General features: G+C 38.7%; 2 protein-coding genes and 2 non-coding genes across 4 annotated transcripts; 1 reads left to right on the top strand and 3 right to left on the bottom strand.

Moving 5' to 3' along the window:
* Window positions 1-1449: 1449 nt before the first annotated feature.
* EEF1B2 (eukaryotic translation elongation factor 1 beta 2) lies at window positions 1450-5220 on the bottom strand. Its single transcript, XM_068685972.1, has 6 exons — window positions 5061-5220; window positions 4737-4859; window positions 3356-3479; window positions 2921-2987; window positions 2058-2183; window positions 1450-1640 (listed from the first exon to the last, which is right to left on the bottom strand). Exons 1-6 carry the CDS (start codon window positions 5138-5140, stop codon window positions 1486-1488), a joined length of 675 nt encoding a protein of 224 aa, XP_068542073.1. The 5' UTR covers window positions 5141-5220; the 3' UTR covers window positions 1450-1485.
* Window positions 2416-2549, bottom strand: LOC137859061 (small nucleolar RNA SNORA41). Its single transcript, XR_011098142.1, has one exon. It is a non-coding gene; the product is annotated as a small nucleolar RNA SNORA41 (small nucleolar RNA).
* LOC137859060 (small nucleolar RNA SNORD51) lies at window positions 3065-3144 on the bottom strand. Its single transcript, XR_011098141.1, has one exon. It is a non-coding gene; the product is annotated as a small nucleolar RNA SNORD51 (small nucleolar RNA).
* A 342-nt stretch (window positions 5221-5562) lies between the features above and the next one.
* NDUFS1 (NADH:ubiquinone oxidoreductase core subunit S1) lies at window positions 5563-19589 on the top strand. The gene is made up of 19 exons (XM_068685962.1): window positions 5563-5723; window positions 5906-6053; window positions 6288-6379; window positions 7572-7679; window positions 8797-8873; window positions 8965-9046; window positions 9146-9276; window positions 9964-10149; window positions 10675-10809; window positions 11184-11298; window positions 12313-12458; window positions 13096-13224; window positions 14392-14521; window positions 15001-15161; window positions 16866-17020; window positions 17600-17775; window positions 18513-18647; window positions 18857-18929; window positions 19237-19589. The coding sequence occupies exons 2-19, from the start codon at window positions 5999-6001 to the stop codon at window positions 19326-19328; spliced, it is 2178 nt and encodes a 725-aa protein (XP_068542063.1). The 5' UTR covers window positions 5563-5723; window positions 5906-5998; the 3' UTR covers window positions 19329-19589.
* Window positions 19590-26740: the final 7151 nt, after the last annotated feature.

Genomic DNA, 26740 nt, shown 5'->3' with positions numbered 1-26740 from the left:
AACAGATAGCCGTCTAGGTTTCTGCTTACGAAGAAAAAACAAAAATACCAATCATTCTCCTGTGGTGCTTGTCTGAGGAATGCTCATTCAAAACTGCAATGGGGAAAAAAAGCCAAAGGAAGGAGAACTATCCAATCATGCTGCAAGATACTGCAGGGAAAAAAATTAGTAATAGATCCATAACCAGTCAAGTCATTCAGGAATAATGCATTCTTGCCTACTTGTCTATTTCGTAACTGGGGAGACCATGTTCTCAAGCTTTTTGTTGTTCCTATGCAGCAAGTTTCCTTCTGCTTTCAGAAAAAAAGGAATAAATCACAAACAAATGCCTGCCAACTGGAGTTTGCACATGCACACTAAGCACGCATGCAGGATTCCAGTGTAGGTCAGATGGACAGCTTGCAACACTGTTTTAGCAAAAATAGTCTATAAATCAAACCACAATCCACCTGCAGTAGCTATTGCATGTAACTACCGTACCCCCTTAATCCTCCCTCAAGCACATCGTGGGGTTGGACAGCCAGAGCTTTCGAGAGCCCTTCTGGAAGGGACGCGCTGCCCCCTAGTCGCCAGTAAGTTAATAGCACCTTCCACGGATCACAGCCCTGCTCCTCAGGCTCACCAAGTGCTTGTCTGCAATGTGCGAGGTGCAGATGCAATGTCTGCAATGTGCGAGGTCCTTGGAATATGAAAACAGGAAGTTATCACCACTTTATCAACACTATTATTTTCTGTACTAATTAAGAAGCCCTGAAAACGATGCTAAAATTAAAATAATTGTGTTTTTTTTTTAAATACATAGAGGAAAGAAGTCTGAAGTCACACAACAGATGGTGGAAAGTCACTGTGGCGGTCTCAGTTCAGATAAACAATCTATTTTCAATTTCACATCACCATCAGTGCATTGAAGTCTTCCATTTCCTTCAACTTGTCTCCATTCCCTTAGTGAAAGCTAAATTTTAGCTTTTTTAAAAAAAGACCCACCATACAATTATTTGCTTATTCACCAACATTTTGAAACAAAATTTATACTCCTGTTTAAAATGCTAAATAAAAGTTAAGTCTAGATTAATGGTGAACATAGGCTTATTTCCTCTACTTTTGGTTTAGGGTACTATGGTGCTGGAGCAATCTTGAAATTCAATTTTACCTTCTACTTTGCCCATCAACAAAGTTTTACATTAATTATCTGGATTACTAAAAGAAGGTAGATTTAGGTATTACAAAGAAATTCTTTACTATGAAGAGTGGTGAGACACTGGAACAGTTTGCCCAGAGAAGCTGTGGATGCCCCATCCCTGGAAGTGTTCAAGGCCTTGGGCAGCCTGCTCCAGTGGAAGGTGTCCCTGCCCATGGCAGTAGGTTGGAATTTAGATCATCTCTAAGGTCCCTCCCAACCCAAAGCATTCTATGGTTCTATGATTTTGAATTAACCACAGACACAGCCCAGTTTTTGCAATTACATTTATTCTAGATATATCAGATTTAAATTTTATTGAAAGCAGCTACATCCATTGATTGTACATAATCTTCAAAAGCTGTTATTCTTTCTTCCAGCATATCTGTTCCAACCTTATCATCTTCAACAACACATTGAATCTGAAGCTTTTTGATACCGTAGCCAACTGGTACAAGCTTGGCTGAAAAAAACAAACCAAAACAACAACCATTTAATACTCTTTGATTGGTTGAACTTCAATTGCAAATCAAAGATTTATCTGGCTAATAGCACTCATCACAAGCTGCTTCAAAAGGTGTGATTAGTAGTTGAATCTTAACCTGGCTGCTGCACTACTACACCTTTTTGACTACCCCATTTGTATTATCACTGAAGTGAGATTCTGCAGAGAAACATCAGTTTGCTATTTGGAGGGCACTAGTTCAAACACCACATGTACACAGTTCCTGCTACATGTACTGTAGTATGTAAATTCGTTCACTGTTATAACTGCCTGCATTTTCACAGATAGGCAGTGACCACAGTGCTACCTATTCATACAGTATCATAACAAACCACACTAGATCCCTCTCCCTGCGCTGATTTTTGTCCTACTTACAAGATCCCCAGACCAAGCCATCTGCTTGAATGCTTCGAACACACTCCTCTAGTTTGGCCATGTCTGTCTCATCATCCCAGGGCTTCACATCAAGCAAGATTGATGATTTGGCAACAACGGCTGGCTCTGGAGGAAAAGGAGAAGAGAACCACCATCAACAGCTACGAAATTTCCAAAAATTCATGAATATACTTACAAAACTAGCTTTAAAAGACTAACTTTTCCTGTTTCATCAGGCAGGCCCCTACTGCACCAACATACGTGTGAGGAGAACTTAAGACATGCATATCCCAATGTTTAAGATAAACGTGTATATTTTAAAGAAATACTCAAAAGAAAATAAATATTAGCAAGCTAACACTGTTTGTTACATAGGAAGTCCTTCTCAGAGAGTCTGAGAAGGAGCTTAATGCTAGGTAACAGTTTATTTTCCACAGAGGGAATACTGCAACTGCTACAGTACCTAACAGTTTCAGACCAGTAACTGTGGAGGACTTGCATCTTACAGCCTTTCCTTTAAAAACTCAGCTTTCTTACAGTAACCTGCAGAGACTCCCATGCAGACATATTTTACATCAGTTTTACATCTGTTGTAATCAGATAAAATCCTGGGGTTCTCTTTATATAGAGAAAGCTCAGTCTTTGTAAGACAAACATAAGTATAACAGGCAGGACAAAAAATATGCTAAGGTTTAGTGATTTGCTATGGGAAAGGCAAAGTTGACAGACAACTCAAGTAAAGACAATTACTTGCGTCTCGCTACAGTCAAGTTTACTATTACAACTATGTTTTTAGCCATCCTGTTCAAATGCATAAAAACTAACCCCAGCATAAAGAGTTAAAAAGCACTTCACAGACATACTTTTGGATTTCTTAGATTCATACTGGGCCAGACGTTCTTCCCTCAGTTTCTTTGCTTCTTCACTTTCCTGAAAAAGAGAAATACAAAGTCATAGAAAAGCACCAAAACCCCGATCTTTAAATTGCTATTAGATTGATTGACTGGCATCTACTCAGGAAAAAAAACAAATCATCACAACTGTCAGCCGAAAGATGGTGATTTTGTTTTATTCATCATGGAACCAGTCAAACATTTCATCCCATCACAACACATTCCCTTCTAACCCAGAATTTTTATCTTTCAAAATTCTATATTATGCAAAGATTGAAGAATTTGAGGATCCTGAGCAGGATCCGTTATCGAGGTCACAAATTACAGTGACCAAAACTAGTAAGGCAAGAATTTGCAAATCCAGGAAATTATTTAAAAAAAAAAAAAATCACAAGTCACTAGTACCTCTTCATCATCAGATCCAAAAAGATCAATGTCATCATCATCTTTGCTGTCTGTGGCTGCACCTGTTGTGTCCTCAACATCAGCAGGACCATATTTCCCCAAAGCCTTCTTTACTCCTGGCAAACTGAAGGAAAACAGCAGGTGTTAAGAAGCTTCTCACATGTCAGTTCAAATACTGCCAATTTATCAGTGAACCTACAAGCACATTCATAGCAAAAAAACCATGGTAAGAACTAAAAACACATTAATCCTGCTACTTGAAAACAGAAATCCCCCAAAATGATTGCCAATACTCCTGAAAATACACTAGTTGAAACTACAGCAAATCCTATAGTCAAAACATTGCCTGTCTAAGCAGTGATGGATCCTGCACAATTCTGCTGCCCTGTGTGAGTGTAGGGATAGAAAAACCTTTTATAATGGAATAATATATTTAGTATGTATCCTGTGTAGAATGTTGTGAACTTATAAAAATATTTTTATTTAAAAATTAACAGTAACAGTAAACACGTTGACAGTATGTGTGAGGCCAAAATCCCATGAATTAATGTTCTAGAGCTTATATTGTTGTAGTCTCACTCTAAGCCTGTAGTCTATTGTTACTGTGAACTGCTGTTACAATTTTTGTAAAATCAGCTTTAGCTTTCAGTAACTTTTAGTGTTTTCCATAGAATTGATTTTTTCAAACAAGTTTATAATCTCAGTCCCATTTAGAGTTAAGAGAGCTTCAAAAATCCACTGGTGATCAAGCCACCCAACTTTACAAGTACTCCCTCAACAACAGGACTGAGGCACGTAAAGGAGGCAGTGTAACAACTGACACTACCTATGCTGTACCTTTTTAGAGAGGCCTGCAGTCTCCATGGATGTCAATACAGCACCTTTCATGAACACTAAAATCTCTAAAAAAGAGAAAAGATAACATTTGCTTTTATGGTTTCCCTTCTTCATATGGGCTTTTGCATTTCAAATCTTTGATTTAGCTTAATTTTCTGGGATTAAAAAACGCTTTGTCATCTGCTACTTGTATGTTTGTCTTCAGACCCATGGAAGATTACTGGTAAGAAATTTCAGCTTTCAGCAGTTATCTGTGTCACAGGCAGCAACGCAACTCGAGCCTTTCCTAAAACTTCAAGTCTCAGAAACTGAAAGTGTCAGCAAACGTTCAAAGGCAGATTCAGCTTCCTGAATTTCGAAGTGACCCGTGTAACGTACTGACAGAAGAGATCTGCTCAGCTTCTAGCGCTGTTCCTGCTCCAACGCTAACAGAAAAGCCCACGTGGTACTGGCGAAAAGCACGATTTTGTTTAACCCCTCTAAACCAAACGCAGCGCTTCCTAGGCCTGCTGGCGCCCGGCTTCGCTCCCTGCTTCACCCATACCTCGCCTTTTGCTTCTCGTACGACTTGATGTGGTTGTACCACCGAAGGGCATGGTACAGTTCTGCGGGAGGCGGGGCACCGATGGCTTCAAAGACGGCTATGTCGGCCTGGGACGGCACGTACCTGCGGGAAGCAAGGCGCCGTTAGCCCCTCTCCTCACGCCCAGCCCCAGCCGCGGGCAGGACGGCGCCGGGGCAGCCCCAGCCGCAGCCGCAGCCCCAGCCCCTGCAGGCCGCGCAGCACAGGCCCGCGGGCCCAGCGCCCCCCGCGGCCCGAGGCCCCCCCCTGTGCCCGTCAGGCCCGCAGCAGCCCGGCCGCCCTCACCCCTCGATGTAGCTCTTGTCGGCCAGGAAATCGTTGAGGACCCGGAGGCCGGCGGCGGACTTGAGGTCCCCGAAGCCCATGGCGGCAGCGGCGCGCCCCACGCCCGCACCCTCGGCCGCGCCGCCGCGCAAAGAGGTCCGGCGCCGCCTGCGCCCGCCTTATATAGCGTCGGGAATCCCTCCGCCGCTTCGAACGCGCGCGTACCCTTCCGCGCGGAGGGACGGAGAAAGAGTCCCTGGCGGGGTTTGCGCCGCCGCGGCGCGGGGCGCGCAGGGGCTGAGCCTCGGAGGGGAGGGGGGCTGGCAGCGAGGCGCCTCACGCTACGGGCGGCCCCGGGGCGCTTTGAGGCCTTATAAAAGAAATTGACCCTTCCACGTCCTGACCCCTCCCCCCCCGCCTCCCGGGCGGCAGCGGAAGGGGGCGAGCACGTCCGAAGGCGGCGCGCGCATGCGTGACGGCGGCCGAGAGGGCTCGGCGGGGGGCGGCGGAAACACCCGAAGCCGCCAGCTCCGGGGATCGCCGAGCGTGCGCGTCACGGAGATTGCCGAGGCGGCGGCGGAAAGAGCCGAGGGCGGGCGGCGGAAAGAGCCGAAGCGGCGGCGGAAAGAGCCGAAGCAGCCGCCATAGCGGCTGCGGGGGGAAGGCCCGGCGGCCTCCGAGCAGGTAACGGCCGGGGCGCGGCGGGGGCCGCGGCGCCGCCTCACGGGGGGAGCGGGGCCGGGGCCGGGGCCGGCCGGGCTCTGCCTCCCCTGGCGGGCGGCCGGGGGCTGCGGGCGGGAGGCGCGGCGGGGGCGGCCCCAAGGTGACCCCGGGCTCGGCGGCCCGTGTGCTCTGGTTGTTTGTAGAGCCCAGCGGCTGCAGGGGCAGCCACAGCCACAGGGACACGGACAGGGACACGGACAGGGACAGCGACCGCGGCGCCTGCCCTGCCCAGCGCCATGTTCCGCCTGCCCGCCGTCCGCAGGGCCCTGGCCCGCGCCTCAGGAGCGTCTGGTAAGTGCGTGTGGGTGTTGGGCTTACTGCAGGGCACGTATGGGTGCTTCGTCTGGGGCTTTATGTAGCGCATTTTGCACTTGGAATTATATCGGTGGTGTATAACTGAGGGTAACGGGGTGTCACGGGGAGCGTGGGGGCTGACAGTTTGCCTCTAGCAGCACTTGACAGACATTTATTTATTTATATTTACCCTTTTCATGTTTTTTTTTTTTTTTTTTTTTTTTTTTTCAGGACGTACGACTGCCACAGCAGCCAGCAACCAAATAGAGGTGTTTGTGGACGGTCAGCCTGTGATGGTGAACCCGGGAACCACAGTACTTCAGGTGTGGGCAATGGCACGCCTACATTTTTTTTTGGACCCCTCCATCCCCCCCGTTTCACTTCTTAGTGGTGTCACAGATTCTCAGTAGCAAGAATTCTCTTTGCTTCTTGAAATTCTGTAGGGGTGTTTTTACTTACTGTGGTGACGTTTTGTGTGGGTACAGATCCTTCAGGAGGAGTTCAGGATTTGATAGAGAAGTGACTGTCGTAGCTGTGTGAAAGAAGATCCATACAGCTTGAATCCAAACTGCAAAGCTTAAGCACTACAATAGCAGACTTAGTTAAGTTCTAGTTGAAATTGCACCTTTGGATACAAGTTACTAACAGCTGGGTTTTAGAATGCCCCCAGCTGGAGTCTAGTGTAACGTTTTCTTAAATTATGTGTGTTTTTGTTTTTTTTTTTGTTAACTTTTTGTTTGTGCTTACACATGGTAATTTTTTTGGTAGAAATCATAAAAAAAGTTAGGTCTTTTTTATTTTTTAACCAGAGTGTGCTTTGATGCTGATCTTGAAGTGGTAGCCCATACCCACAATTACTGAATTCAGTGGTGTTTCTCCTGGCAGGTGAAGCTAGTGCTATAGCATCGATCCCATTAGACAGGGTGCTTCTACACAAAAAAAAGCCTTCCTCTGTTCTCTGGAAATCTCTTCTGTCTGTCCTCCTTTTCCCTCTTTAGACACAGAATGGAAGAATGTTTCTTTGGCCTTGGGGTTCTACTAAGGTTGAAGATTGACCTTCATGCAGAGTGTCCTTGTTGTTGAATTATCTGAAGTCATTATGCCCCTTGTTTCTTTTATATTTTTCCAAATTTCCTCTTTTATGTGCTTTAGTTCAAATAGTGCATGCTTTTCTTAAAAATGATTTTTACTTTTAGCGTCCTATCTACTGAAAATAATTCTCTCTGTTCTTTGCGGAAAGGAAAGAATGAAGAAAAGTCAATTTGCATTTCCTCAATTATGCATTGTGGAAAAAATATAGTTAATAACCTTACATATTTCAGCTTGACAACAGTTTTTTTTTTAATTTGTTCCTATGAAAGTTAAAAGTTTAGTCAACTTAAGTTGAAAGGTTTAATGCACCGTATTCCTGAGCATTAAAACTGCTATTCCTTGAAAAATTCCACTATGTTTTATGAGGTGGAAGTGAAAGATCTCACTCAAATGGAATTTTCCTTTGTTTCTTTCTCTTTGTAGGCCTGTGAAAAGGCTGGAATACAGATACCTCGGTTTTGTTACCATGATCGTCTCTCTGTTGCTGGAAACTGCAGGATGTGTCTTGTGGAAATAGAGAAAGCTCCAAAGGTATTGTATGTGTTTCATGGGAATTAAAATTTTCTGCTGTGCTTAGGGCCTGCTTTTATCATATAAATAATTTTCTGCACTATTAGTACACAAATTGCTGTAATTCAACTGCTGCAAGCAGGTCTTTCCCTTCTGCATTTAATTTCATCTCTGTGTCTTGTATGCGTTAAGGTGAAGTATGATGCTGGACCGTAGTAATTGTCTACTTTTAGACCTATGGATCAAAGTCACTCAGTTTCTTACGGATTATCCTGCTACTGGAGATGAGCATTTGATAGCTGTGTATTTTTAGTCGGATATGTTTTTATGTTCTGTAGTTAAGGCTTCAGTTGCAGATTTTCAGTTGATGTTACACAAGTAGTAAATTTCAGATAATGTTTGAATTCAGCTGTGAGATTAGTGTTTGCAGCTTTTTTCTAGCTACATGGAGGTTGCAGTTACTTATTACTCGGTATTTTAATGCAATTTGTATCAATGAAATTTGCTGTGAAATAGTAATTAACTTTATGATTGTATACTGTCTTCAGCAGTGGTGTTGTAAGAAGTCTGTTTGGATAGTTAAGTCATTCTTTTAGAGATCAGTCTCGGATTACACCTTTAAATACACACATATGCAAGGCTTTCTAGCTCACCTCAACTTGAATTCAATAGTGTGAGCTTTGCATTTCTGGAAATGTTCAATCATCACTAAAGATTGAAGTCACGACAGTCAGTGTCACAAAGTGAGAGAAAAGTAGGAGGGATTCATTTTCTGAGCAGGAGTTTTTATTAATCTTGCAGTAATCTTGGGAAAAAACTTACTCTAAGATTCTTGGGAAATGCTGTGTACAAATAAATACCCAGTAAATAAATGATGCGTGCTCCGAACTTCACTACTAGAGGTTTTCAAAATCATCAACCTTACATCAACTATTTACATACATTTAGTATGACTTCTAGTGGCTGTGTGTTGGTTCGCTCCTCTTTTTATTCCTTTGCAGATACCTTTTTATTTCTGCAACATGTTAAACTAGTAACAGATGGCCTATGTAAGAATGTTGTGGGGGGAGGCAGGGATTTCTGCTTATACCAGGAAGAAATATGTTGTGCTCACTCCTGCTTTTTGTGATGATTGCAGCCAGTAGCTGCTTGTGCCATGCCAGTTATGAAGGGCTGGAACATACTAACAAATTCTGAGAAGTCCAGGAAAGCAAGGTACTTTTCTTTTAGCCTCCTGTAGCTGATTACTTGTACTATCTGGTAAAGGGTATAAAGCTAACATTAACTGTATTCGTGAACTCAACAGGGAGGGTGTAATGGAGTTCCTGCTGGCAAATCACCCCTTGGACTGTCCTATCTGTGATCAGGGTGGAGAATGTGACTTACAGGTAAAACATCCAATTAAATTGTGTAGACATGCATTTATATTCTTGCCTTAGGTGCTGTCCAGCAGCCTGGATACATTTGTTTTCTGTCGTCTATTCTAGGATCAATCGATGATGTTTGGCAGTGATAGGAGTAGATTTAGAGAGGGTAAACGTGCTGTTGAGGACAAGAACATTGGCCCATTAGTCAAAACGATCATGACTCGGTGTATACAGTGCACTCGATGTATCAGGTAACGTCCTTTATTTTTTCACTGGATACTGAGGGATACTGAGCACGGGTATATGTATTAACTTATTACTTGTGAAAGTAACATGAGGGGTAGTCAAACTTAATTTATTTTCTGATTGTGCTTAATAATTTTATTCTGCTAGGGACTGATGACTGGTTTCCCAGAGCTACCAGACAGCTGTCATACAGGAAGTAGAGATGGCCAAAACATGAAAACAAAGTCAGGATTCTGTGAGACAGAACTGGCGATGTCCTCAGCTGTAGTTGCGAGATTTTTTTATTCTTGTCAGCCTCTAGTAGCTGTATTTATGCTGTTCTGTAGTCCTGAGATTCAGTACCAGATAACTTGAGACTGATGGAAAAGAATACAGTGTACCTACCTAGTGCTAGAAGGTTTTTAGTTATGGCTGGTCTTGGACTTAAACTGTGAAATTTAATGACTACTGAACAACTTTTTTTTTTTTTTTTAAGCTACCTTGTTTTTGTAGCCTCATCTAAATGAAATTAAGCAGATATGTAGTCCTGCATGTGATGGCACTGACTGATATATCTAAATAGTTGTTTTCTTCTTCTTTCTGGTGTATGGACTAAGGCTAATATTTTATCTTCGGAAAATAAGAGTTGAAAAATGTGCCACGTTGTTGTTGTACATTCCAGATTTGTTTTTCATTCCTTCTGTGTCTACCAGATTTGCTAGTGAGGTTGCAGGGGTAGATGACTTGGGAACAACCGGAAGAGGAAATGATATGCAAGTTGGTACCTATGTTGAAAAAATGTTCATGTCTGAGTTATCAGGAAATATTATTGACATCTGTCCAGTTGGTGCTCTGACCTCCAAGCCGTATGCCTTTACTGCACGCCCATGGGAGACAAGGTGTGTATATCAACTCACATTGAAGATGCAGCTTTCTCTGTTTTTCTTACCATACTTCATCTAGGAATGTGCCCATCACTCCATCCCTGATACCAAGGGCTTTCTCTGATTTTTTTTTCTCTGCATTTCTGTTATAGACATTTTAGTAGATTTAACATAACACAAATTCTGTTATTGACTCAAAAATCATTCTAAAAAGGAAAGATGTTATAATTTGTGAAGTATAGTGTGTAAACTATACTGCTGATCTTGTAGGTTACGCTGACTGCTTATTAGAAAAAATGTGTTTATACACATAAAAGTGTAAAATTCAAATTTGTTCAAAAAAGTAAAATTCAAATTTGTTAACTCAGTAGTTGTTGAGGATATTAAATATCCATGAAACTAAGCTCTTAACTTTATCTGAAGCTAAACCTGTAGCACCTTTTTTTTTTTTTTTTTTTTTTTTTTATAAATGTTTGTTAAGCAGTTTGCTGCTGGTGGTATATAGAAAACTGCAAATGGTTTACTTATTCTCCTAAACAGAAAGGTAGAGTCAATTGATGTTCTTGATGCACTTGGAAGCAACATTGTAGTAAGCACAAGGACTGGAGAAGTGATGAGAATTTTGCCAAGGCTGCATGAAGATATCAATGAGGAATGGATATCTGACAAAACAAGGTGAGTGGGAGGTGTTTGCACACATGTGCAACGTGTACAGAATCATAAATGTGGACAGAAGTGCTGATTCCTGAATTCCATTGTTACTATTGGGAAGGTACAATTAAGTGTAATTGGTAAAAAACATAGGTTTAAAATGATAATTGATGCTATTGGCTTTTGTAATATTTTCATTTTTGTAGCCTCTTTTTTCCCCAAAAATTGTCAGATTTTTTTGCATGTTTTTGAGAAAATTGGATTTTGGGAGGAAATATTTGTTGTGCTTTTTTCTAATTGTTGCAAGCTCTTTTAAAAAGGCACAAACCTACAAAATATTTAGTAAACACAATTATCCTTGTCTTTGCTTTTTACTAATATAAGTGGTGTTCACTCAGGTTTGCTTATGATGGTCTGAAGCGTCAGAGACTTACTCAGCCAATGATCAAAAATGAGAAAGGACTGTTTGTTTATGCCTCATGGGAGGATGTGTTAACTCGTGTTGCTGGTGTGGTAAGAATAATTTTCAATATATGTATTGTAAAATTGATTTCTAAAGCTGGGCATATTAAAATGAATAATAGGAAAACAGCCATATAGGAAAGGGCTTTTTTCCTTAAGGTTAGTAGGGAAAACTTGGCTTCCATTTTATTTCCAGTTAAATCTCTTATCTTTTGAATATGGTTTATTATTTTGTGGATTAGACCATCTGAAGAACTTTGTCTTATCATTATTTCAGGAACGTGCAGGCAGTGCATAATTTAGGGTATTGGGAGAGAAATTACTTTTATTTAAATAGGAAGCTAAACTACTTCAGAAATCCAGGAGAAAGTGACTTTCTTGAATTACTCTGATCTATCAGAATCTTTAAATTTATTGAAATTGTGCTATCAACACTTTTGCCATCAAAGCCATTAATTCTGTATTACTTATCTGAATTGTGCTTGCCTCATTGCTTTCTCTCAGCAGTGATTGATTCTGGTGCTCAAATGAAGTGCTGCATGACTGCTCTGGATTTTGATTAAAAATTTTATGTGGGATAAAGTAGAATTGAATAACTGTAATTGAACTTTCCTCAAGGATATTTTTCCCAGTGGTACAGTAGCAGGGTTTGTTATGAAATCTATTGCTTCTCAGACAATATCTTTTGAGTTGAGTTTACTACCTGAGCTTGTCTTTTGGAAGTTTGTTTTCTGTCTATACTGTGGCTTCATTAAAATAAAAGCATTAACCAGTCTGCCTAAGCTCGCCACACCAAATAAAAATCAGCCACATCTGAACAATAATTCAACTAAGAGAGATCTGCATAGAATAAGGAGCTGTTGTTTGCTTTAGCTGTGAGTTCTGAAGGAGCTGGAATTGCTGCCTTGCGGAAGTCAGATACTGCCGATTACTTTGTGTTACTCCAGGCTAGCAGATTGCACAGCTGGCTTTGGCTCATCCTAACATAACAAACATTTACCAAGTCCAAAGGGAATTTATTTCAGTGGTTTCTTTTGTTCACAGTTATACCTTTTGTCTTTCCAGCTACAGGCAGTTGAAGGTAAGGATGTAGCAGCAATTGTAGGAGGACTGGTGGATGCCGAAGCACTAATAGCTCTAAAAGACTTGCTGAATAGAGTAAATAGCGATACGCTCTGCACTGAAGAGATCTTCCCTACTGATGGAGCTGGGTAAGAATGCAGGGAAAGTTTGTCCCTAATTACTGTATTAATGAGCTGACTCACAGACTGGAAAGTTTATGGTAAGATGTTGAAAGAGCCAAGGATAGTAACTGCCTATGTATTAGCAAGTTCTGTATGAGTTTGCAATGTTCATGTATAGAGTATTTATTGATTGTGAATGGAGGCAAAAGTCTCCACTACAGCAAGATTTATTTGCTTATATATATATAGAGGCTGTTCCAGTTCAGCAATACACTACTGCAAGCTAGCTTTATACTCTTATAAAAAGTTTGATAATTCAGTCATTCTAGTTCTATTTAGTTTTGTGGAAACCACAGGACATTGCAGTCTTTTAAGCTGTGTAATAACAGATGGGAATTTGTGAAGGCTTATAATAACTGTGAACGTAGAAAATACCTATGTTGTAATTCTTTTAATGTTTTGCTGTTTCATATTCAGGAAAGAGAGAAGCTTTTGATTGTATTTGGATTAGTAATTCACATCAAAAAAAATACTCTTTCTCTTCCTGACATGAAAACATATTTTGTGATCTAGAATCTTTATTTCTCACTTACTTGTTTTTTTTCGTCCTTGTACTGAATTTTCATTGCCTTGCTTCTTTCATTCTTTTATCACTTTGCTATAGCACAGATTTACGCTCTAACTACCTGCTTAATACCAAGATTGCTGGAGTGGAGGAAGCAGATGTCCTTCTCCTGGTTGGCACCAATCCACGCTTTGAGGCACCGCTTTTTAATGCTAGAATTCGAAAGAGGTATGTATCCCTTAGTGGTGAATGAGCATGCAAATGCATCTGGATTTGGCACAATGCTTGGTTGGAGCCGCAGGCAGTAAGTTGAGAGCATTCATCCAGGTGGACTCAGGGAATTTTGTTCACCCTTTTAGGAAAGGGGGATGGTGACGTGTAGACAAAGCACAGTTCTTCTCCCTGTAGTGTGTAAGCTGTATTTTGTTCATTCTCACTGACATTTTATGCAGGTCCAAACACTTATTTATTCCTTTGTTAGGTAATGCAGACACTTCAGACTTTCTATCTTACAGACGTTTGTTAAAGCATATTTTGAAGAACAGTTTTCAGTATCAATTTGCTGTTTTTGGAATTGTTGTTATAACACATCAGACTTGCTGATTTAGAAGCAATAATTCAAGATTAATGTTTTCTCTGGTAAGTAATGTGGCCATTTTCCAAACTTTTGGACACTGCTAATTCATCTTTAACAAGACATGTCAGCAGGAGGTAACTGAGGTTTTAAAAAATGCTGTCCTATGTTCAGGGATTTTCCAAAATACATAATTTTAAACGATGACAACCTTAAAATGTTGAGGGGAAAAGAAAGATGCATTTAAATTTATGAAAGACTTGTCTTTTATGAAACTACTACGAGAAGCTGCAATAAATGAGAAATTTATAACCTGATAGATTTTTGTGTGAAATAACTGGATTTCTAAAACTGTGAGCATTGTCAAACTCAAAATGCTCTCCTGTACAAATCATTTTAATTTAAATTTTAAGTTGATCAGGAATTAAACAAAAGAATAAACTTAATATCAGCTGTAGGTGTTTGTTTTGTTTGTGTTTGCCTAAAACTGTAAAAGATGGCTGAAAGGTGTAGCACCTCATTTTGTGCATCCTTTTTCTACTGAACTGGCAAAAGTTTGAGGGAGAAAGGGACTGAGTCATATACTTCTCCTATAAAGTGTACTGCAGCACTGGTTCCAGAATGTACACAGAGAAATATATCTAAAAACCATGAGCTTGCCTAACAGTCAAAATAATGCTAAGCTACGTGTTACAAAAATAGTAAATGACATTTAAACTGCTTTGAAAGAATTTGTCCTATTTGGGGAAATTACATTAGCAGGCTTGGTTGACTGAAACTGTATTCCTTTTGATGTTATAAAATGTTTGCTGTGTTTTCAGCTGGCTTCACAATGACTTGCACGTGGCCCTTGTTGGCTCTCCAGTGAATTTGACCTACACATATGATCATCTAGGAGAGTCTCCGCAAATACTACAGGACATTGCTTCTGGAAAACATGCGTTCTGCAAGGTATGCACAACTTAAGAATGTGACTGTTACAGTCCAGGTAAATTTAATAACCTAGATTCCTTGCAGAGACAGATTTGATCAGAAGTACCACATTGTATATGGGGTTATTTGCTTTTAATCAAATGCAGAGATGAGGTAATGATTGGTGAGCACAAAGTGTGCGTTAACTGTTTAATATATTCAAGTTCGTAAAACTTTCCAGTGCAGGAAACTCCTGAAATATTTCTTGATGTGGAACAGGCTGTTTCAGTCACTGCTGTTTCCACTTAGGTGTCTTTTTATCAAGAGTATAGTTCAGTACTGACAAAGTAGCTTACTGTTACAGTAACTTCTCTTGGGTTTATCTCTACATGAAACGATGACCATTCCAGAACTGTACTTTTGTATGCAGACTTCTGTAGAAATTATAGGATTTATAATATTATCTGCACCAAGAGTTGTCTTCAGAGCCTTAGAATTCATGTCTTGATTCTTAACAGGTCCTCGACCAGGCCAAAAAGCCAGTGGTGGTGGTAGGTAGTGCAGCATTGCAGCGCAGCGATGGAGCAGCTATTCATGCTGCAGTTTCCACCATTGCACAAAATGCCAGGACTAAAAGCGGTGTTGGTTCCGATTGGAAAGTCATGAACATCCTTCACAGGTTTGCTTTAAAGCTTTTTTGGGAGCCATTTTAATTCACTTAATGCTGGGTCTTAAACAAGTTACCGTAATAGATGTGCATATATTTCTTTATGTATACACAAGCACCTTACCCGGTTAAAACCTGCAGGGAATATTATTAGCAGAAACTTATTAGTAAAAATGGGTTTCTTGACCTCGCAAACTTTTCAGGGTCTTAATAAGATTATATTAGATTCTCTTATTCTATTATTTTTAAATGCAGAATTAAATGCTTAAATTTAGAGGTTCAGAATACAAAAGAGCTTAATATCATACCATAGTGCCCAGTAAAAGACAGTGACACCAGTGTCACTTGCTAAGTAAATGATTTTTTTTATCTAAGTAAATGATTTTTTTTATCTAGAGGGAGACAAACAAAATGGCAATTGTATTTAAGTAATGTGGTTTTTATAAGATTCCTTTTATTGTGCAGCATCTTAACTGAGTGGCTGGTGTGCTTTAAAGCTTTTCGAGTACTATTACTCCTTTTGATAGGCAAGCTTCTTCTGTGACAGTCATTCCCCACTCTTCTTAAAACTCTGTCAAGTTGACAACTTCTATAAAGGAAAAATGATTGCAGCAAATACAGTTGTTCTCAGATTTGGAGACACAAAGTCCTGCCAAAAGCTGCTTTGTTGATGTAAAACTAGTATGGAGAGAACGAGGTTTGGTCCTCTGAAGAAAACCTGAATGTGAAACCCCACTGTTGAAACCGGAACATTTAATATCAAGGTGTTGATTAGTTAAAGAACATGCACAATACCTTTTTCACATGTGGCTTGCCAGTCTTTCATACTATCAAGAATTTTATGTTCTTGGTGTGCTATCTATCTGCCTTAAGTGTAAAAAGAAATTTAACATAATAGAACCTGTATTGTTGATTGTATCAGAAAAACATAAGGAGCAAAGGACTCAAAAGGTGTAAAAGTCACATTTGGTTGTTTTTAGAAGCCAAACTCAAAACTGATTGAGGGACACTAATAGGTTTAAAAAATCATTATTCTGTATGAAAGGAAAAACATTTTTTTTCGATTTACTTATTGCAACAGTAACATTGAAAGATCTGTACTCTGCAGAGGTAACTTTTTCTTTTACATATAATCATAAACCTGGCACCTGATTATGTAGGATTATGCAAAGCTGTTTCTTTGGAAAAGAAAGAGACTGCTGGAAAACAAGAATGATGATTTAATTCTTTTAAAATATTTTGTGTGTGTGTGTGAGTAAATGAATAGCAATGGAATGGTGGACTTAAGATGCTTCGGAGTGGCGGATGGGCTAGTAATTAGTCTTTCATCTACCATGTGAGTGCCCTAAATTAAAATCCTGCTGAGCTCAGTTCATGGCCAAAATGTGAACCTTGGTGTTCTAAATGACAAGTGAGCTGTCTGCCTCTAGGCCCTTGCCTGTAATGCCTACCTTTATTTTGCTATCCCATCATAAATAGGTGAGATTCCCCAAAGAAGACAGCATCAGTTAGTCAAAAAGCAAAATCAACCTAATATTCTATTGATTTTTATTTCAAAATTCTCAGCTGCCTTTAAGCTTCATTTTTGTCCTATTACTGTTACAGACATCTTATGTCACTCCAAAAAAAAATTTGGTCAAAAGAAATTAAGCCTGTTCTGATGGGAGAGGGAGAATTCTGAAATAACCTGCAGTTACAATATGTTTGTTCCTACAGGGTTGCAAGCCAGGTAGCTGCTTTGGATCTGGGTTTCAAACCAGGAGTGGAAGCAATTAGGAAGAATCCTCCTAAAGTATTGTACCTCTTGGGAGCAGATTCGGGTTGTATAACACGGCAGGATTTGCCAAAGGATTGCTTTATCATCTATCAAGGTAATTAGTAACTTTAGAAATATTACCATCTAAAAGCTGGAGAGAACGCCTTAACAGTGTTATACTCTTACATATCTGTCCCTTTGATAAGTTACGGCCTTTATTTTCTGCCATGAAATGAAACTTCCAAGCAACAACTGAGATATTGGTTATCTATTTTCTTAGGTAAAAATAAGAAAACGTTGATGACTAATATGGGAATATAGAATAGTTTGGAGCATAGCTTCAAACCTGGCAGACAAAAGTGTGTTGGTTCCCAGCTGTTCTATCTTACCAAAACATGGTATTACCTTAATTCATTAAGCATCCTTGTTCCAGAAGTTCCCCCAAAGCTGAATGACTACAGAGGCTGAACCACATTTAACCACTGCTTGCAGGCTGTTCATTTTCCCCCGCTGGCATGTAAAAACTCAGAGCAATCAGCCTAATAGGCTTTATGTCGCTGTTTAAGTGAACCTCAAACTTTTTTTTTTTCTGGGAACATGGAAATTCTGTATTGCCTTAGTAAGGCATTCCTCTTTAATTTGACTAACTTATGTCTTATATGGCTTTTACTATTTCCTTTGTCCATCTATTTAGGACATCATGGGGATGTGGGAGCTCCCATGGCTGATGTTATCCTCCCAGGAGCAGCATATACAGAGAAGGCAGCCACATATGTGAACACTGAAGGTAGGGCCCAGCAGACAAGAGTAGCAGTAACACCACCTGGGATGGCAAGGGAAGACTGGAGAATTATTAGAGCTGTCTCTGAGGTACCATTTCTGCTATATATTGCTTCTAATAAAAGTATAGTGAGTGGTTAAGTTCCTTTCATATTGAAAAGTGTTTCCAAAACGAGGTACATTTTCAGAGAAATGCATGCTTTTAGTCTTAAGTAGTAGTGTTTTGTATTGAATCCTTACATAATTCTGTGAATTAAATTATACTGTTTACCTTTTGGAGCTAGCACTAATGTTGTAGTTGCTGCTTGCTATTGGAATGCATAATGTCTGAAGCTTTGTCTGCAAATTCTGCTGGTCTTCACAAAGCACTTTAGAGCAAACTGGTGGGAGGATAGTTAGTTCCTTGAATTTTAGAAAGAAAACAATGCTTAGGACAGGATTTGGTATCAAATAAGATCAAATACATGCTTACAAGTCACTGGAAACATGATGCATAAATAATTGCATCAATTTATCATATTTGCTGGTAAGCAAGGGAAAATACAAATGAGATTATCTATATGGAAGGAGAAAAGTACTTTTTGTCTTTTTTTCTTTTGTGTAGCAAACAAGCCTAACTTTTTTTTTTAATAAAGAGGGTAACTTTAACTGTAGGCATCAAAAGCCCAACAGAATATTGCAAATTTGCTTTAGTTTGCACATTATAATCGCTTATGTTTTCAGAAGTGTAGATTTTTCACTTTAGTTGTGTTAATGGATTGGTAATTGAAAAAACTATGTATTAAAACACCTAGACTTGATGGCATTTCTTTCTACGAATCTCTTAGATGGCTGGTATGACCTTGCCTTATGAAAACCTTGATCAAATACGGAAGCGTTTAGAAGAAGTATCTCCTAATCTGGTCCGATATGATGATGTGGAAGAGGCTAACTACTTCAAGCAGGCAAATGAATTATCAAAGGTAATCAAAAGCAAAGCATTTAAGCTTGATCTACGTAGCCTGATGCTTTTTAAAGGAATGGGCCTTCTTCATACATAGTATTGTAAACATACCTTGGTCTGCACTGAATAGTGAATGCAAACTTCACTAAACAGATACTTTTGTATCAAGTTCCTATCATACAGCTGGCTGACCTTTTTTTTTTTTTTTTTTAAATTTTCCTGCCACAGTTAGTGAAGCAGCAGCTTCTTGCTGATCCTCTTGTTCCACCACAGCTCACAATAAAAGATTTCTATATGACAGGTATGTATAGTAAGGCCTTTCCAATCCAAAATCAGCAATACATTATACTTTGCTCTACAGTGTGATTTTTGAGGTATTTGAAGCTTTCCACTAAGATCTGTAGGATTTATCTTTTTCTTCAAACATGATTTTCTGATAAAATTATATGGAATTTGCATAAACTATAAGGCTGTACTTTCAGCTAAGTGTTTTTCTATATTGTATCTGTATGCAGTCCTGTACTAAATCTCTTACATTGTCTGTGTGTATCGGTATATGCTGAAAATCAACAGTTTACACAAAAGTGTTTTATTTTTTTCCTTTCCAGATTCAATCAGTAGAGCATCCCAGACTATGGCCAAGTGTGTGAAAGCAGTTGTTGAAGGTGCTCATGCAGTGGAAGAGCCAGCCAGCTGCTAGTTAGTTACTATCAAACTGCTGCCAACTTCATTCAAGTATTTACTGCAGTTAACAACTGTGATGGCTACTTTTTTTTTTTTTCCAAAAAAATCTATTTGCTAGGCAGTGGTATTTCTCTTTCCACATTTTCATCAGTTCAAGTAGTCCCATTAATATAGGACTGTTGTTGTGGCTGGAGACAACGTGCAGCATTCAACTTACTGTACCAAGAGGCAGAGTACACGATGATTGTATACAAATAAATTATAATATTAAACAGTTTGTTACCTATGTAATTCATATAGCTCATGCTTCTTGCAGGAGAAAAACCCAGAATCAGTATCCTTCTTCCAGAGCATTCAGTTATTTTAAATGCTGCTGAGGGTGTGAACGTGCTATTTTTGTCATGCACTTTCAGAACAAGTTGTCCCTCTTTTGAGTCAAGCATACCTGGTTTGTGTCAGTATTCACCTACCCCTGCCCTAGATATTTGTATGTTTCTCTGTTTAGCTGCAGTTCAGAAACTACTCGAGAATACAACTCATTTTTATGTCATGAAAAAGAGCAAGTGGTTTTCACACAGCTTTGTAATACTAAGCAGTTCTTAAAATTTAGCAAAAGATAAAGGCCTTCAGATACACCGGTACAAGTACAGGGAGGAAAGATCTCAGTATGGTTTGTGTGTGGACTGCTCTTTTTATAGCAAAGTGGGGGAGGGGGCTGTGGGCTTTCTTTTTGATGTGTTAGAATGACTTCAGAACAGTGAGTCTCTGCTCTGTTATGTTGGATATTGTAAGTTTGGAAAAAGGCTAGGTACTCCCTCAATGAAATACTAGGGTAATAGGTTTAAAGTAATCCTTCCAGAAATCATGCAGGCTGGAACACTCACGAAGCCATCATTTCCAACTTGAAGAAAAAATAACATTATTTTTTTCCTTTTAAAGAGGAAAATCTATATTTTTCCACTGTAGAATAATACTAAATGCATGCGAATGCTGCTATAGAATTCTTAAAACCTCAAAGACAGAAATTAGAAAGTTTTTTTTCCTTTTTCCTGTACTCTATTGCCAGTACAGCCTGAGAAAGAACAATCACGTGTCTGGGAGAGATGGATGGGTTTAACCACTAAGCCCCCTCTTCTCTTAGTGTAGCACTACACAAACATAGCTCTTATATTCATGCAATTAACCCTAATTTAATTAAACCTTGCCTTTACTTAGCCCAGTCTTCAGTAGAGGGTTGTGGAGAGACAGGAAAAGGGTGTGTTAACTCAAGGTGAAGCCCTATTAAGCACAAGTCTAAAGTGTGATTTAAAACAAACAAAAAAAACACCAACCAAGCATTCAATATCCACCTTCCCAGAAGCACCAGCAGCTCCCAGAGACATCCCTGTAATTCCAGAGGGAACTTCACATTCTAGGCAATTCACTGAGCTGCTCTGAAAAAAAGTGGTCCCAAATGGAAAGTCGAGTCAAACTGAAGTGTGCTCTCAGCACGACTTTGAAAAAGCCAAAAAACCTAGGCCGTTCATAAAAATAGTTGTAACTGCCTCATTTTCAAATGTATATTCAAGTGTAGCTAAAGGCAGAGAAGGAAGTGTCTGTAGCATTTCCCCAGGAAGGGAAAAATTTGGGATCAGTGCATCAATCTGAGACCAACAGCAGCCACTGTCTTGCAAGAATCTTTGGTATGGGGATGTGCTGTATGTTACTGTTGAAACCATACAGAGCAGCAGCCTAACACCAGCCTTAATCTGAAGAGAAAAGTAACAAAACCTCATCTCTATCCGTGTCCCAAGACACTTCACCTCATAAAATACAGCAAAGAAGGGCTAAGCCAAAACATCCTCTCCTAAAACACAACAGCCTCTTAATGACCATGTTTTGTTCTTGTGATCTCATTTAAATAGGTATTTTCCTTCAGTGACGAAGGGCAGAAAGATTGACTCTGTCAGAGCACAAATGACATGAACAGAAAAGGTGTTAACAAGCAAGCTGATAGAAGAAAGCTTAACTGTGACTACCATCATAGGAAATTTATATATAAAGTAGTAAGTGATTAAGGGAGAGCACCTGGAAGTTGACTTCAATGACAACACAAGCTGTTATCAGGAGTACAAGAACACTTTCTGTGGGGTAAGCTCTCAGAGATAACAGAAAAGTTGTCTTGCCTAATGAAGTAATTCCTGTTTAGAAACAAAAACAAACAAACAAACCACTAATACATATGTAATTTATCTCCTGCAGCTATCTGCACATAATGTCAATGAGGCAAGGTACCATGGGGAAAGAAGCAATTAAATTTACAGAGTCACAGGGAAATTTCTTGTCCAGAAACAAAACACTGAGGACAAGTACAAATCACCGTCCTCTTCATTGTGTAATGTTTTATCCAAAAGAAGTTTTACTGTGATGCATGTTAACCGAGGGGATGTTGTCAGCAATGTGTCCTGAAGTGTCTGGGTATCCAAAACTCCCCACAGTAGAGGGGCTTCACATGCAGTCATGAGACGTACCTAAAACCTGGCAAATTAAACTCTTTATGAGTGACTCCATAATCTGCAAAGCCTCCTATGCTAAATGCTGTTAATAAATATTTTTCTCTGGCTACATGCAAACATTCATTCTACCACAGCACCTAACACTGTGCCGTATTTACCTGGTAAGGCCTCTTGGTCTACTGAGAAATACTGGTTGGCAGAGACATCCCAGCACTCTAATGCTAATTCAACATTTTTAATAAATGCAACCAGTATCTCAAAGAAACACTTTCATTCTTTCTTGTCACCTTCTGTTACATCTGTGTCTATGTTTGAAAGAGATCAGAGATGAGAAACAAACATCAAAAAGAAACATACTAAAACCAAAGAGCTTAACATATAATTTTTTTCAAAATCCACTGGGATCTCATGACCCTAGGAACTAATTAAGCCTCATGCTTTGATGTTAGCTAAACTGTTTGAAAAATCCTTTCCTACATGCTTTTCATTTCCCAGTTATCCATCATGGGATATTCCACAGCTTTTTTGAAGCATCTCATACAGGTAACTGTCAGAAGACTAACAGATCGCTGATTTGGTATGGAGTGGGAATTCTCCTCTGTCCAATTTGCAGAGATGACCAAGACCTGCCATTACCTGAATGTAAGTGAATAACTGAAAGAAGGTCTGCTAACAAAGCGTGTAGCTTCTTAACCGCCATGGTTACAGTTAATGAAATATTGATAGACAAGTAAAAATACAGTAGTATACTTTCAATTAACAGTGGGCTTCCTAGTCAAATAGGACTGTATTAGAGCATTCTGCTGGGACAGTTTATTCCATTAATTTGTCTTCTATTAAAAGAAATCTCCACAGATGCCTGCAATGTACTCTGGACAACATTCCTATCACTGATAGTCGCATTATTTTGTCTTTGCTGTGATTCAGGAGACAATACCATTTATTTAATGCAGATTAAAATACACATTGATAATGAATAGATTAGTAAAGTCTTAGTTAATTACTATTTTCAGTTCAGTTCACTATCATTTAATTACATTACCATGCTAGCAAGTCTGCTCCCAACTGGTTAAATACTTCCACAACCTTACTCCTACTGAAATCTGCAGTAAAATTCCCATTGCTCCAATAAGCTTTAATGTGGATCCTAAGACTGAAAAACAAGGATAGTCATCTGTACTTTGCATGGCTTTGCTAGCATTTATGACTAAAGGAAGTAAAGCAAAATGACTTAGCTCTACGAATGGTTTGTCCTGTGGATATCTTGACTCCAGAACTCACCACAATTAAATAAACCAACACTACGTAAAACTGCTGCTCAAGGTCTAACTAAGATGAACGGATCTTATCAGATTTTTTTTTCCTCATCAGTGTTTAAACTCCTAAAGACAAAATCTTATACGTAAGTGTGGCTCTGTGCATGAAAATCTCTAACAATCCGCCCAGAGTTGTTCCTCCCCTTTCCAACACTCTCATGTATTTTAAATACATTGCTGATCACTTTCACATGCATTTAAAGGCACTGGAACTGTTTCCTCAGAACCTATGTGTCTGTCAAGCAGTAATACCACCGCACCAATATCATAACACTGCTGAAAAGCAGAAAAAAAAGAAGACCTTCACTATGCACACCAAGTCTAAGTCAAGCTCCAGAGGTGCTAGAGGTCTGCATTTGGAATGCATATGACTTTGGGAGAGAGTCAAAACTTCCTTTTTGAAGCGGCCTCCTCCAATAACTGGCGTACAACCTAAAGCATTTATTCATTTCTTTTATTAGACTCACAAAGCTTATTCGCTATGATGCTGCCCTCTGTCTCACTATTAATACTAGCGAGGCACATCAGCAAAGTATGCCTCATTAGCTAGGAACTAGTGATTTAGGGAACATTAATTTTCTTTGACCACTTCGTGCTCAAGCACAGAGCATGTCTACTGGCTGGAGCGGTTGGTCCAGGGGTTTGGCCACGCAGACCTAGTCTGTAACGAGGAAATGAAATCTCCAGAATTCGCGTCTGCATTTTGCACAGGGAATGTTTCTGGCTTTGGGGTCACACGCTGTCCTGGAACAGGAGTCATGGACACCAATTTTCTTCTCTAAAATAATTCCAGAGTGCTGAACGAGTCTGTCAAAATTATGCAACTCACAAGTTACGAGTCTTGTCCATAAAAAATATTTTAGATATCTAAGATTCTACATTACTAGAACTAACAGAATTTGCTCCTTTGAAGTGTTAGTGTAACATTTTGTTGTGAGCAAATAAAAACAAATAAAATAATATTTGCTATTTTTAGCAAGTAGCTAAAAAGTAAATATTTTGAATTCTCAGGCAAATAAAGTTGTGTTAAATAAATTCCTCTGTACATAGCATGGAGATATTCCTTTCTCTGTTGAATAATTACACAACAGTCCATGTATTTAAGATCTAGTGATTTTTTCCTCTTTATCCTCCTTATAAAGTTGTGCATTTTGTTTTGTTTTTCCTAGAAAAAGACACTCAAAAACATCCCTTTCCAATTTTCCTATTACAAATTAGATTCAAAATGTTTCTCTTTAGCATTAAGCTTCTGGTTTTGCAATTTACACACATCAAACAGATCTCAGGATGTCACCAAAATGTGTAATGCTACTATGATGCATGTTTAAATTTAGGCATGCACGTAATCCGATTAAAGTCAGTACCCGCGAAGTCAAGTACATAAGCCAAAGAAAGGGTTTAATATTGTCTCTGTAGTTGGATTCTCAAGTGCTTTCATAGCCTTTTCTCTAACACATTGTATCATCTGTGTCCCATTTTTAAAGAGTCCTCAGTGTGCTCTATGGGTGTTCTCAGAAGTCTCAGTACAGATCAGTTGTTTCTGTTATGCCTCTCTCTAAAACACTAAAATTTTCTTAACTGTGCAATAAAGAGAACAAACATCTGAGTTACACTAAACTACTGATCTAGTTAGAAGTAGCAATTCTTTTCAAAAAACAGTGCAGAAACTTGAATTCTGTATTCTAATGACCTCATAAGAGTTTTATGCAAGTAAGTATTGAGTGATTCTTCAAACACCTTTCAATTATTAATCAGGCCTCCAAGCATTTGAAAAACTGGGGTCTGAGAATTTGGTCCTTTACTTTTTTTCTAGAATAAAAGGAAATATTAGCTTATGCTGCATTTGTTGGATTTCTGAATCCATTGGCACAGGAGATCAATTATTCGTAATATTTCAAGGTTGTTTTTTTGTTTTTTTTTTTTTTTTGTTGTTGTTGTTGTTTGTTTTGTGTTTTTTTTTTTAAATCATCCGGATCACGAGCAACATTTGCAATCCCTATCACTCCTGTAGTGAATTTTAAATATAAAATTTTAAAGTATTTTTGTTTAAATATCCTACAAAAATAATCATTACATTTCATGATTCAAACAACACAATAATGACTGGTAAGATTATGAAGTGCCCTCCTTATGTGGCCTTCTACACAAACTTTTTAAATAAGATGTAGGAGCAATGCATTTGGTTATTACTATTTTTTGCTAGTGTCAGAGCAGAATAATGCATTTAATAAATTAATAATATGATTAAAAAAACCTTTGCAGTTAACTCCACAGAATGCAACACTCAGCATTATTTAAGTACGCTAATTGGACCAACCATAATCTTTAAAAAAAAAAATAATCCAGTCGAGCAAAAAATGCAGTTTGATGCACAGACCAACTGACTTTTAATTATATTTTAATTCAAACTAATTTATCTAAATGAAAATGCCACTATAAACACACAAACTACGCTCATAATACTAGGAAGGCAACTCACAATGTATGTTTTCATAAGGGAATGTATCTAAATTCAGAAAAAAACATATATCTTTAAATAAAAGTTTACAGTAATTGAGATAATGCAATATATTTCAGATCTGACAGAGGCAAGGGAGGAAGTGATAAAAATTCAATACCTTCATTCACACGACTTCAGTCTGATTGCAGTTCAATTAGCCTATACCACCTGACTAATTTTTACAATGGAAAAAAACTTAAATGCATTTTTTCATGCTCATTGGCTCATATAGCTCATTAGTTTTCTGATTATTTTATCTTCTTTCAGGAGAAATAAATAGATATTTTAGCAGTTCATCCCTGTACAGGGCTGAGTATAACCCTATTCCAAGCAATATTATCATAGGTCTGCTGAACACAATGATCAGTGTCTTCACCTATAGATACACAGTGGCATCTCACATTATTTTGACAGCTTTCCATACATTTTTAACAATTTAATAAAGGCTTCTGCAAAAAAGAAAAACACAACGGCCATTCTGCATTACAAGGTATTATAGTATAAATTAATAACATTTCTCAACTCTGTAAGAAAGAAGTCAGGAATAATGCTATTCATAAATATCAGGAACAAAGCCCCCAAATCAAAACAGTAACTTAAAAAGAACCAAAACAGATTTTTAGAAGGCTATAAAGTGCTTTGAAAATATTAAAAAGAAAATTCAATTATTACCTCCAATTTTTTTCTGTGAGCTCTATTTTTCACATCCCATACTGAAGGGCAGACAATGCTAAATTTACGACAGATTTGCAGAATTTTTAAGATATATATCACAGGCTCCACTCACTTGCATTAAATCCCTCCAAGGCTTTTTTACAAGACCCTCCCCCCCAAAAAAAAAAAAAAAAAAAATTAAGTTTTTTTCCTACCTGTACATTCAGTTTTATTTACAACGCCTCGAGAGAGAAGACATAACGACACAGTTCTACCAAACAGTCCCACATCAATTTCAGTTGTTCTACTGAGAGCAGCAGCACCAAAAAAGTTATACCAACTTCACAATTGTACATTAATTTTTATAACTATCAATCAACAACGATAAAAACTTATCTACATTTTAAATTATAGGAAAAAAGATACATTTTTTTAATTTTTAAAGAAAAATAAAAATTAAAAA

Source organism: Anas acuta, chromosome 6 (genome assembly GCF_963932015.1).
Source record: "Anas acuta chromosome 6, bAnaAcu1.1, whole genome shotgun sequence".
NCBI classification, from domain to species: Eukaryota; Metazoa; Chordata; class Aves; order Anseriformes; family Anatidae; genus Anas; species Anas acuta.
The sequence above is the reverse complement of the archived record's forward strand: the minus strand, read 5'-3'. Positions and strand labels throughout refer to the sequence as shown.

Bases quoted from the DNA above. Each gene is read 5' to 3' on its own strand.
- EEF1B2 (XM_068685972.1), bottom strand. From the start codon at position 5,140: ATGGGCTTCGGGGACCTCAAGTCCGCCGCCGGCCTCCGGGTCCTCAAC. The intron at 4,860-5,060 runs GTGAGGGCGGCC...TGCTTCCCGCAG, and splicing joins GACAAGAGCTACATCGAGGG to GTACGTGCCGTCCCAGGCCG. The intron at 1,641-2,057 runs GTAAGTAGGACA...TGTTTTTTTCAG, and splicing joins TGGCTTGGTCTGGGGATCTT to CCAAGCTTGTACCAGTTGGC.
- NDUFS1 (XM_068685962.1), top strand. From the start codon at position 5,999: ATGTTCCGCCTGCCCGCCGTCCGCAGGGCCCTGGCCCGCGCCTCAGGA. The intron at 13,225-14,391 runs GTATGTATCCCT...CTGTGTTTTCAG, and splicing joins AATGCTAGAATTCGAAAGAG to CTGGCTTCACAATGACTTGC. The intron at 14,522-15,000 runs GTATGCACAACT...GATTCTTAACAG, and splicing joins GAAAACATGCGTTCTGCAAG to GTCCTCGACCAGGCCAAAAA.